The 12,889-nt window shown below is 43.2% G+C and overlaps 1 protein-coding gene across 2 annotated transcripts in view; it reads left to right on the plus strand.

Moving 5' to 3' along the window:
* Positions 1-12,889, plus strand: part of CTNND2 (catenin delta 2) — a 638,318-nt gene that overhangs the window by 360,971 nt on the left and 264,458 nt on the right. The window contains exon 7 of one of the 2 annotated variants that reach the window (XM_059854664.1): positions 8,431-8,998. In XM_059854664.1, the coding sequence (XP_059710647.1) occupies positions 8,431-8,998 (568 nt within the window). The remainder of the gene's footprint in view (positions 1-8,430; positions 8,999-12,889) is intronic. The other variant, XM_059854675.1, reaches the window with a different exon arrangement.

Below are 12,889 nucleotides of genomic sequence, written 5' to 3' on the forward strand. Positions count from 1 at the left end.
AACATTTTCAAAGATTGTCTCAGATACTCATAAAAACTTTGTAAATCCCTCTACCTGTCTAAACTATCTCTCCTGCCTCTGACATATAACTAACCCTCTCACCTTCTGTGCTTTTCACTGTGACATCAAAGTCTCTCAGGAGCTTCAATTTAGACAAGACACGTTCATGCCTCTGTACCTAAACAAAGTCTGACTGGGTTGTGTCGGTCAGCACTGGTTATTTTCTCTGTTTAGATGCTAACCATCCTAGCAAAGCAGATCATCTCAGTGTGATACCATGACATTTTGCAGTTCAGGATTCTGTAGAAGGGAGTAGTTATTTGAATTTCAAAGCCTTAAATTGCTAAGAGATTTCAAGTATTAGAGTCATTGCACAGTTTGTGAGATACTGAGAGACATACAATATTCTATTTTCTCAATTTTCTCAGAAAAGCTCACTATTCTCTATGACTGAAAAAATGAAATAAAGCACAGTTAAATTAAATTTCAAATTTTGTAGGTAAGAACAGAGTCTAAATATTAACCCGGTACTGGCCATCAGTGAATCATGTCCCCAAGTGCCACATCTGCATGTCTTTTAAATACCCTCAGGAATGGTGACTTGACAACCTTTTCAGTGAAAAAAATTCTTCCTGATGTCCAACCTGAACCTCATCTGGTGCAGCTTGAGGCCATTTCCTCTTGTCCTGTTGGTGGTTGCCTGGGAGAAGAGGCGGACCTCCACATGGCTACAGTCTCCTTTCTGGCAGTTGTAGAGAGCAATGAGGTCTCCCCTGAGCCTCTCTTCCTCCAGGCTAAACAACCCCAGCTCCCTCAGCTGCTCCAGACCCTTCACCATCTCTGCTGCCCTTCTCTGGACATGCTCCAGCACCTCAATGTCTTTTTTGCATTAAGAGATCCAAAACTGGACACACGATTTGAGGTGTGGCATCACCAGTGCTGAGTACAGGATGATGATCACTGCCCAGGTGCTGCTGGCCACACTGTTGCTGGTCCAGGCCAGGATGCCTTTGGCTACCTGGACACACTCCTAGATCATGCTCAGCCAGCTGTCAACTAGCCCCACCATGTCCTTTTCCACAGGCAACTTTCCAGCCACTCTTCCCCCAGCCTGTGGAGCTGCAGGAGGCTGTTGAGGCCAAAGTGCAGGACCTGGCACTTCACCTTGTTGAGCCTCATGCAGCTGGCCTTGGCCCATTGATCCTGCCTGCCCAGATCCCTCTGCAGAGCCTCCCTACTCTACAGCAGATTAACACTCCCAGCCAGCTTGGTATTTTTCTGCAAACTGATTGAGGGTGCACACCATCCCCTTGTCCAGGTCATTGTTAAAGGTATCAAACAAGACAGATCCCTGGGGAATTCCACTTGTGGCAGGCCACCCACTTGATGGAACCTTTCACCACCATTCCCCAGGTCCAGTCACCCAGCCAGTTTTTTACCTAGTGAAGAGTGCACCCAGCCATGCCATGGGCTGCCAGTTTCTCCAGGTAAATCTTGTGGAAAACAGCATCATCTGGAGTTCTGCTTTTTGAAAAGTATCATACCCTGGGGGTTGGCCTGAAAGACTGTGATGTGTCTTTAAGGAGGCTGGGAAAATAAGATGATGGAAATGGAGCAGGTTATGGGAGCAACAGAAACAAAAACAAAGTAGAAGTGAGAGTGGAAGGAGAATCTTTTTAAAAAAAAAAGTCAGGAAGGAAAGTCATGCAGATTTGTAAAGGTTAGAAAGAGATATATTCATAATATAAATTCTGTTATACTCATTGATAGAAAAAGATGAATTTATGGAGGGGGAAAAATTAATGACCTAGATTTTTTTTTTCATTGAGATTACACTGATCAGACATTGCTTAGATCTGAGAAGCTCTCATGAACCATCACTTCAGAAAGAACTGGTTTCCTTCAGAAAGGTAATTAGTAAGGTTAGAAAGGCAACATTTCCTATCCTTTGTTTTTCGTGGTGTGAGAGGACAGAAAATAGATGTTCTTTTTACTTTCATACTCATTGTAGGATAGATATTCTTGCAGGAAAATAATTCAGAGAACTTAATTTTTCACACCATGATGCTGCAGAAGATGCCTGACAACTTCAGATGAATTAAAATATATTTTGAAAATACTAACAAACTGCCATATAAACTATTAATTAATGTCATTAAAAGTATATAAAAGGGGTTTTAAAAGAGGTAAACAGGAAAATGCAAAAGTCAAAATTTAAAAGTTCTGAATATGACCATTGCTGATCCCACAATTACAGGGAAAAAAAAGTCAATCCTAAGGTTTTGCTATACTTATTATAATTAAAATAAGCCTCAGGAGTTGAAGCTTCTCAGATTGTGATAATTTCCTTTGGTATTTGTGTGCAAGGAATATAGCTATCTCTCAACATGAATGATAGTCCAAATGCCTGCAAAAAAATGTAAATAGTCCCAAGGCCAGCTGTGACAGCAAGAACAATTTCTGAAAATGCAATTGTATAAAAAAGAGAAACTAATTCGTCTTGGGACTTCCTGCATAGTGTTGCAAAGTGCAATCTAACATTTTTGTCAATTTGGTGGAGTTCATTATAGATCATAGAGTTTTTCCAGTGCTTTGCCTACTTTAGAACACAAAACTTTTATCTTCTAAATCGACTGGGACAGGATTTCTTAGCAAAAACTGCTCCTCTGGCAGGGAATTACTCTGCTTCCCCACTGAAAACTGCTTTTCAAACTCAGTGTCCAACCAGGTTTAGTGCAACCTTGAGAATGATCATCTTATGATGCCGAGATATCAAATGAGTATAAAGTATAGCACATACTAAAAAGAGCGGTTTTCTGCATGCTCTGCCAAGTGTTTACAGGGGGACAGGAAAGGAAGTTTACATTCTGGATGAGGACTTGTTTAGCTGTTGGTAATGTTGCAGTCTTTTCAGAGGCTGTGGCAGCAAAACAGGTAAATCCCTACTGTGTATTATCCTTTGCACCTGATGCTTTTGGACTGAACAAGCTGGCAGAGAATTGGAAAACCTTAAAAACAAAAAAGTATATGGAAATTCAAGGTGATTAAAACGTCTTGAAAAGACATTTTACAGTTAGTATTCTAATGAGTGCTAAAATGCGTTAAGTTTTTAAGCAGAAACTGTGTACTGGCCACAAGGTAACAGGCTTCTTGATAACCTACCCAGACAAAAGCTAAAATAAAGATTTCCCTTCTGGTAGGTATGGCCAACAACAATGTGTTTAAAACCTAATTCCAAATATCAACATAAGAATTTTTCTGTCATAAAGGAAACAAGATGAAATCTTAAGACAGATTACTCTTATTACAGCACTCGGAGAACAATTCACTAGTAGAGATTATGGCAGTGAAAATCTGCAGTGCTGCTTTGATTCTACCGTAGGTAATGACTGTAGCATTCACTGCTGCTTTAAAACCAGAGATGGACCTTTCAAACCTCATGCAGCTGGCCTTGGCCCATTGATCCTGCCTGCCCAGATCCCTCTGCAGAGCCTGCCTACCCTCCAGTAGATTAACACTCCCAACTTGTTGTTCTTTTTCTGCAAACTGATTTAGGGTGCACTCCATCCCCTTGTCCAGTCTTTGTTAAAGACATCAAACAACAGAGATCCCTGGGGAATTCCACTTGTGGCAGGCCACCCACTTGATGTAACCCTGTCTCTGGACACTCTGAAAAGATCTCACACAATTCTGTTTGTGGATGTAGAAGACTACAATTACCTACCTTCATCTATATGAATGACCTTTGAGAGCAGGATCAGGTAGGCTGACAAATTTTCCTAACAGTGTTGAAATTTTGGAATGAAACAATGGAACAAAGGGATGTAATAAGCCATATTTGAGGGATCCAGAGGTATAGTCTGGCATCCATTATTGTGTAAGAGCATTTGAACACACATCTTTCTAGTCAGGTCAGGAACTTAAAAATTACATTAAAGTTGTCTTGCAGAAGAAAGGCCTTTCTGTAGGTCCTGGCCAAAGACTGAAGGATGCATTCCAAGACTAGAGAATGTTATGCAATTTCCATGCCCTCTTCTATCGTTTGTAAGAGTGCTGATTGAGGCATTGGACCACAGCAAAATGATGCCTTGAGTGAAGCCTTATGGAAAGTTCTTTGGGCTTACAGGAAAAAAAGTAGCCCTCAACAGACTGGCAAGTCTAGCAGTCTCTAAAAAAAAGCTCAGAGCATCACTGAGACTGTGAAACTGAGCTGCACCCGTGGAATGTCTCTAGAAAACCCTAGTCAGGATGAACAAGTTTTCTGCCTAAAGCTACCAACACACACCAGTAGTTAAAAGCCAAAGGGGCCTGGAGGGAGGTTTTCTACACAACTTGGAAAATCCTCCCTAAAATCAAGAGAAAGGGTCTTCTCATGGACCACACTGTACTGTATATAACTATGTTAGTATTCATCAGATATGACTTGTTTGAGATTATAAAGGCAAAGAGATCCAGAGAGCAAAATGAGCTGAAAACTGGCTCTGGCATTTACTGCTAAACTAAAGTTCATCCAGACCTAAGATGGGCATGCAGACCTACTCAAACCTCTGGGAGCAATCTCCAAGAATCTCTGTACTGATTCATATTAGCAGCTGACCCCAAAGTTTCACTTAAAGTTGTCTAGCCATTTTGTAATTCCTTATCCATGAAAAATTTTTGCAGAATAAATAAGTCAACACAGTTACTTGGCCCTCTCGATTCTACTCTGTAGAACAGAAATCTTATATTGCAGTCTTTTATGTACTGTTTCTTGGTTAAAGTTCCAATTTAAAATATCATTTGGATTGTAAAAAAACAAACAAAAAAAAACAACAATAACAAAAAAAAAACCCCACCAACCCACAAAAAATTCCCCACACTAGAACAACCAAACAACCAAAAAAAACCCCAAAAAACCCAACCCCCCAAAAATTAATTTCCTGGAATTTTGAGCATTAAATGCTTGAATGAACAGGCAAACAACAGTTAGATTGTTCTCTAGTCTCCTATAACCTAACTGAATACCCCCAATAATTTTCTGTATGAAGCTCTAAAGATACTGTTTTGAATCAGTAGAAAAGGATCTTCTTAGTAACATTAAATGGGAAAGAAAATATTTTTATAGCTGTGTTAATGTTCTCATGTTTTTTTCACACATTCCTGTTTCTAAAAAGGATATAGCAGAATCCATATATTGAATCCAAATAAGCAAGGCTACTTTTCATTAGGATACCAGGGAAATGAAACCCCTGTGTCTTGAAATAGATATTCATAGGGCTGTAGTAAGAAAGTCCTTGATTTTTATTCACATCTAAGAAATAGGATGATGGTAGAGAATATAAATACTGAGAAGCAAATTTGCTCTTAGTTTATTATCTTAAAAACAGTTTTGTTATCAGGTTGACAAAAATAATGGATAAATGGAAAAAAATAAGGGAAAAATATCATTGTATTTTATTCTTCCATATGAAGTATGTCACACTGCAGGGTGAACAATGACATGTCTTTATGTCTGTCTTAAGCCACAGACAGGGAGAAACACAATGAAAAACTAAACCACATTATGTCTCTGAAAAGATGTGTGGAGAATGTTACTGCACACTTGGCCCTTTGAAAAAACCTAAGAACCTCATGGTACATTTAAGACAGGTCTGAGATTAGTCACATCCTAGAAAATACTGCATGCTAGTGTTTTCATTGCAATCTGTTCATCCATAAGTTCTCTCCTTCACACAGAGCACATGCTTAGCTTTTTAGGAAGTGCTATATACTGCATTTTTAATTAAGCATTTAATTATTGTGTCCCACCACTACACCTTGCTCCCTATAACAAATCATCATGAAATGGGATTTTTGGGGTTTGTTTGAATTAGTGCTTGCAGAATGCCCGCAGCTTTATAGAGATTTATTAGGAATATGGGATAATACTGGTTTACTTGAAATTAATTACTCTAAATCCTTGACACATTAAGCAGTGTAGAAGTAGATTAGAAAAAAAAAATTTGTATACATGATGACAGTGCTTGCCTAAAACCCTTAGGCTCAACAGCAAACTGTTAAAGTTACCAATGTGTTACCAGTACGTGGAAGAAGTAACTGGTGCACTGGTAACACTGCAGAAGACTGTATTTTGGAACACTTTTTATTAAAAAATTATTATTATGATGCCACTTAACAGTCCAAAAAGTAAAATTTATTAACAAATATCAATTGATAATGTAGCTAGTTTGAAAGACATTTTGTTAAGTGCAAAATTTGCTCTGGCCATGTTGTCTTAAATCATGCCAACCTTTTTTTTTGTTTAATGAAAGTTGTTACCATATAGTCTAAACCTGGAAAATGAAAACTGTACTTCTGTCAAATACATTATTGGACAGTCAGCTGAAGATTAGTCCTTCTTTCCACTTTAAAGCATACACGGTAAGTAGCTCAGCATGAAAGTAGCTTTTAAAAGTTCACTGATGTTCCCACAGTTTTCCTTCCTGGTTTTTGTTAGGAGCCTTTCAAATGAGCAACTTGTTGGCCATGTTTGAGAATGTCAAGACTTGTACTTTAAGCTGTGGTGTTTGTTACTCGCTGCTGCAATCTGAACAGTCCAGCTCAAAAGAGAGCAGCTACTTCCATCTGTGAGCCCCTTGCTCACCTGGCAGTCACCATACAGAGCACCTGGAGTGGAACAGTTTACGTTTCATTTATGTGTAAAGCCATTGCTCTGTGAGCTGCAAAGCCTCAAAGCCAGGGAGGTTTGGGTCTGGCAGTGCTCTCTTAAGAAGCCTGAACAGTGTCAGTGCTGGTAGCTTCTTCCATGCTACTAGCAACTGGAAGCAAAGCTCCAGGAGGAGCTTCTCAGAAGCCTTGTTTCTTGTCTCTGTCTAGGAAAATACATATTCTTACTCCAGACACAAAGCATTTAATATGAAGGGCAGGCTCCAAAAGCAAAAAAAAAAAAAAAAAAAAGACAGAAACATTTCCAGTGGGCGTACATAGGAAAAAGTACAGATTTCTGGCATTTTGAATCTTGTTTATTTTCTGCTCTGATTAGTTATGTTGTCCTCAGTTCCTGACCAAATCCTTTATTGAGTATCCTAGTGCAAATAAATCAAATTTCATACCAGGAACATGGTGATTTTGCCCACTTGCTTGTTTTTTTTGTAGGATGCTACTGAAAAACCACATTCACAACACCTCTTTGAATTGAGTCACAAAATTCATTATTCACATTTTAAAGCTTCTTCTGGCTAAGAAAATCAGTAGCTGAGAGGCGTGTGCATGTGTTTGGGCAAAGCACCGGTCAGACCGATTCAAACTATGCTGTCAACTCCGAGGATCCAGAGCACTTTCTGAGGTTTCAAGTAAATCCCCTGCCTAACCAGAAAAAAAATAGTATCTGAATCTAACAGCGCATCTTCCAACAGAGCGCTGAGCTCTCATTCACTGCGGGATACAGTTATGAGAGGATTTTAATGTTACCAGACTCATAGATGATCTCTTGAGCCTAAGATCCCCGATAAAAAAAACGGGGGGAGCCGCCTGTTTGAAAGGGCGAGCTCCATCCTCTGCGGCTTCAGAAGCGGCTCAGGCACAGAACCGAAATTTCTCATAGGCAGTACCTCCCGAGGATTTTCTCTCGCTCCCTCTTCCCAGCCCCCCTCAATTACTGGTCTTAAGAGGAGGCTCAGCGCTGCCCTGCCCGCAGCCGGCGGGTCGGAGCAGGGAGCTGTCTCTCTCCTTCTCTATGCAGATTCCCCGCTGGATGCGGCCCAGGCAAGCGCCCGGCCCCGGCAGCTCCTCCCGTACCCCCCGCCCCCTTCGTGCCGCGTAACTGAGTGCGAGGCGGCCGCCTGCCGTGCTGCCAGGGGGGCTTGGCGTGCACCGGCCGGGGCTTCCTCTCCCTCCGCCCCTTCACCCAGGTCGGGGCCGCGGGGAGCAGCGAGCTCCTGGTGTGGTGCCTCTCGTCGCAGGGACATAGATTGCTGGAAACCGAGGAAAGTTACTCGATTAAAGGCTTTTCCGAGGCTTCGGCCGCTGTTCTCTAGTGTATGCAGAATAAAGGGGCGCGGGTGTATTTATCTGTGTATATGTACGTACGTAAGTATTTGAGCCGGGGTTAAACCCTGCCTGCTTTAGGGGTTGGCAGGCGAGCGCATTCCGAAGCCGGCGCCCCGGAGCGCTGTGCCCCACGGCCGGGTGCCGGCTTCAGCCGTCGGGGGGAGTTTCGACACCTCTCGGGCTGAGCCCCCGCTGTTTTTTCCCTGAAAGGCCGGGAATGCCTTAGCAGATTACCGACTCCCGTAATCCCGCGAGCGCCGGGTGCCGGCCTGGTCCGAGGTCAGCGAGGGGGCTGCGTGAGGCCGGGGGGCTGCTCCGGCCGGCGGGCCCGCACCGCCCCGCGCAGGGCCGGGGGAGCCGGGCGCCCGCCGCCGCTGACGCCTCTGCCTTTCCTTCCCGCAGCAGGGCCCGGGGGGCCGCGGCGCCCACCCGGGCGGCCCGGAGCCGCCGCCGCCGCCCGCCGCCCCGCAGCCGCGGGAGCCCTTCGCGCCCAGCCACGGCAGCGCCTTCCACCTGCCCGAGCCCCAGCACGCCGCCGCGCTCTACTACGCCAGCTCCACGCTGCCGGCGCAGCGGGTGAGCTCCCCGCTGCCCGCCCAGCCCGGCGGCTCCCCCACAAAGCTGCCGCGGGCCGGCTCCGCCGCCGAGGGCGCCGCCTACGCCACCGCGCAGCGCCTCTCCTCCCCGAAGCAGTCCCCCAGCCGCCTGGCCAAGTCCTACAGCACCAGCTCGCCCATCAACATCGTCGTCTCCTCGGCGGGACTGTCGCCGTCCCCCATCCGAGTGACCTCCCCGCCCACCGTCCAGTCTAACATTTCCTCCTCTCCTATCCACCAGTTAAGCTCCACCATCGGCACTTACGCCACCCTGTCGCCTACCAAGCGGCTTGTTCACGCTGCCGATCAGTACAGCAAGCACTCCCAGGAGCTGTACGCCACCGCCACCCTGCAGAGACCCGGCTCCCTCGCAGGTAAAACCGCGGCCGGCAGCGCCTCGGGTCCGCGGCTGCGGCGGGGACGGGGCTGCGCGCCCGCGGAGGGAGGCGGCGAGGGGCGAGAGGCGGGGGGGCTGGGCCGCCGGCCGAGGATGGGGGGGAGCGGGGGGCGTTTGGCAGGAGAATGGCACTTGGGGGAATTGCTGGTGGGTTTCATCCTGGGTCGTGCTCGGGGAGGCTGCCTGCCGCTGCTTGAGCAAAGTACCTGAGTTCTCCCGGCTCGTCCCGCCTTCCCGTCGCCGGGCAGGTGTGCGTGCTGCCGGGGGGTGCGGGGCTCGCCGCGCTCCCCGCTGTGCCCCGCGGTGCGGGTGGGGGGTTTGTTACTATGGCGAATCTCTTCTCTGCCGCCATCAGAACCTCTGAGCCTTTTTCAGGGAATCGCTTTTCCCCGGATTTACAGGCGGCTCAGGCGTACTTGACAAGTTTGGGGTTACTTAGCAGGAACTCCCGGTGTACCGACTCGTGCCGAGTAAGAGGTAGCGGTGATTTGGCTCCGAGTGCTCTTTGGGGAACAGGCTGTTATAGCTGATTTAATGTCTCTGTAAACGCAGACTTTGAGCAGATCCAAGAAGTGAGATACTGGTGTGCTGTTCTCTAAACCATCTCTTTGCTAAACTGAGCATCCTTCAGGGGTGGGTTTTTTGTGTTCTCAAAATTTTCAGTTTCATTGCTATAGTAACAGCTGCTATGCTCATATGTTCTCTTGTGTGACATAAATAGATTTGAAGATAAATAGGATACATAAAGAAGTTAGGCTGAGTTTATCAGTCAGGTACACAAGTCTCTTACTGGAGTGAAGACCTCACCCCCCTTTCTCCTCTCACCCACCTCCCCTCCCCCACTCCAGCTGTTGTCAGCATCCTATATAATTCCTGTGTGTCTAAACACACAGATGGAATTAACTAATAATAAAATACTGTTTTGATCTGTCTCCTTGTAAGAATTATTTGCTGGATTTTTTTTTAATTTAAAGGGAAGGGGTTTAAAACTTTATATCTTTATATATATATAACACCACATTTTAATTTCAGAATGAGTAAAGTGACAGTATCATTAAATTAAAGTGAAATTCAAGATCTTGGGATGCTTGTATCAAGCCTGTTGTCAAATACTGAGTTTCAGAATACTAAGTGGTTTATTTACCATTTATATTAATACAATTTCTTCCTGCTGTAGTCCAACACACTATTGGACGCAATGTAAATACTGCCTTTGTACAGTGAAAATTTAGGATTGCCACAGACTTTGTATTTTTGGGAGTTTTCTAACTTCATTGTATAGCAAGAGTTTGAGTCTAAAAAGGCATGGATGGAACTGTCAGCATCAAGGGAATGGAGAAAAAAATCTATTTAAAATTTATATACCTGTGGCTATGAGCTACTAGTATTTTCCTGATTTTTCTTACCTTTATTCTAAGATAGAAGTCTTCGCTTTGGGAAGTTTCTAACAGGCAAAGTACTTTTTCCTGTTTCTGGACTGTTAGCATTGACATTTGTGTTGTATTAGGGGTTTGGTTTTGGTTTTGTTTTTTTTTAAGGCATGTTTATATCATTGCAGCATCAAGTCTGTAATGATAGCTTAGTCCAAAACTTTTCTGTTTAGGACTTAAAGTCCAGCATAATGACTCTGAAGTGCTACAGAAGCTGTTTGTCCTGAGCTTAGATCCAAGTTGGAAATGTGGATTTAGGCTCTTTTGGCCTTCTTGGCCAATAATGCTTCTACAGATATTCCTATCAGAATTTTCTACTTTATTTTGAATAAAAGTTAAGGAACTGACATTCATCTTCTTGGATTGTTTTTAAATAAAAGCTTTTGATAAGACTTCTGCATCTTTAACCAAAATCTTTTTAAAGCCTACTGCAGGGCGTTGCCTGATTTACTGATTTATGTCTTTGGTGAAATAAAAAGCCTGTAGATGATACATGCATTTTAGAAATTCCTGGTGTGTTTTTGTGTGGATTTTCCTATGGGAGGGAAGTAGTGATTGACCATTTGAGTTTGCTGTTGAGTTTGTAAAAATTGATAAAACAACACTAACTTTGCCTAGTGCTGGGCTGATCAGAGCAGACATTACAGTCTACTGGGTCACTCATCCCTTAGAGATTTGATTTTAAGATATGTAAAAACCCTCCTTGTTTTATTTTACAAGAAATGGAAAATCGTGTAACTTGAATAAGTATTAGGTGTCAGACCTGGAGAGGGAAAGTATTGCTACTTCAAAGACTCAGTGTAAGCAACAGTATGTTAGTAAATACTATTTCTTTTTTTTTCCCCCATAGTGAGGTGCCTTTCAAGTGGTCCTTGAAAGGAGCTCTATCACATGATCCATTCTTTTGCAAAGGTTTTCTATTGTGTGCGCCTACCCCTTCTTTTCCACTGCTATTCTTATGCATGTTCCTCATGGCTTGACTGCCATCCCAGAGTTACACATTTGCTAGCAGTGTTAAGTGCCTGACTAATCTTCTAGACTTTCACTGGCTTCACTGAAGCCAATGGACTACTCAGAGGCTTAAAATTAGCGTATGCTTTAGAGTTAGGGAGGATCAGATGTTACAGATACTACTAAGGTAATCTTACTTTCTTCCCTTTTTCTGTAAATATTTTTGCTCAGAATAGGTTTGTAATTTGAGCTCCAAGTACATTATTTTTTGCAGAAGTTTTTCAGTCATTGTGTTAGAAATCAAACCCAATGAAAAGGAAAGCAAGCAATTGTATTTTGAAAAACTAATGTTCAATAAATAGTGGTTTTGCTTCTTGTTCAAAACATCCAAAGATGAGTTGAAGTTTTTTGAGGTTTTTGAGAGAGAGAGAGGAGGAGGAAGAACGGAGAGCAGTTGTCATGTTGCACTGATTGATGGTTTGCCTGCTGTGATTAATGTGAAGTTGCATTGGCATGCATGTGTCATCGCAGGGATGATGTTATACTAAGTAATCTTTTTTATATCTGGCAATAAAAAAATAAGTATTTGTAGTAATTGCTAGAAACACAAATGATGCATTTGTTTTAATTATTTTTGCATTATACTAGAAATTTGTCCTGGAGCTATCTAGTTCATGAATACTCCTGGGTTTCAGTGTGCTAAACAAGCCAAACTGTATCAGTGCCAGACTTAGATGTTTAAAAGAGAAAACATTCAGATAAGATCCATTTTTAAAAAAAAATTAGTTAAAAAGTTACGTAGATGACCCAAAACATAACCTGTGTGAGACTTAACTGAAGGGATGGCATTATTTATATTAATTTCCTACAAATTTGATTATGAAACAACTTGAAATTTTAAAAATGGCAATTCTTAGACTTCATCCTGAATTTCAAATGAGACATGCAACAGCGTGCAATGACTCAGTTTTAACCGAGTAACCTTAGAAACGTCTTCAGAAATGGCTTTTAGTCTAGTTATATTTGAGCTGCTGCCACTGCCAAGTGTGTGTGTGTATGGGTGTGTGTGTACATGTGTATATAGTGGCTCTGGTGAGTGTACATTTGCTGTGTTTATTCTTAGTCTAGCTGCTTCATTGCTATGATCTGCAGTTACAGTTTTAGAAGTAGTTTTCTGCTCTGCACTGCTCCAAAGCATATTCAACCTTCTGTTCAAGCAGCGATCCAAATCCAGAAAGGACAGTTTGTAAATACCTTCTTGCAGCTTCCACACCTGGACTGAGCTTCGGAGTGCTGCTGGGAGCCAAACTCACCAAAGCAGCCCATTTTACCTGGAAGGAGGAGTGTTTAGGACAGCAAGCAACTGAAACATGGGAGAACTGTTTCAAGAGGCAGGTCATGGCACAGGTGCCCATTCTTCATGCTCTTCTGAAGCATCTTCTGGTGGGCAGAATCAGACAGACAGTACTAGAGGAGTACTGAATTAT

This window comes from Haemorhous mexicanus, chromosome 1 (genome assembly GCF_027477595.1).
Source record: "Haemorhous mexicanus isolate bHaeMex1 chromosome 1, bHaeMex1.pri, whole genome shotgun sequence".
NCBI lineage: Eukaryota > Metazoa > Chordata > Aves > Passeriformes > Fringillidae > Haemorhous > Haemorhous mexicanus.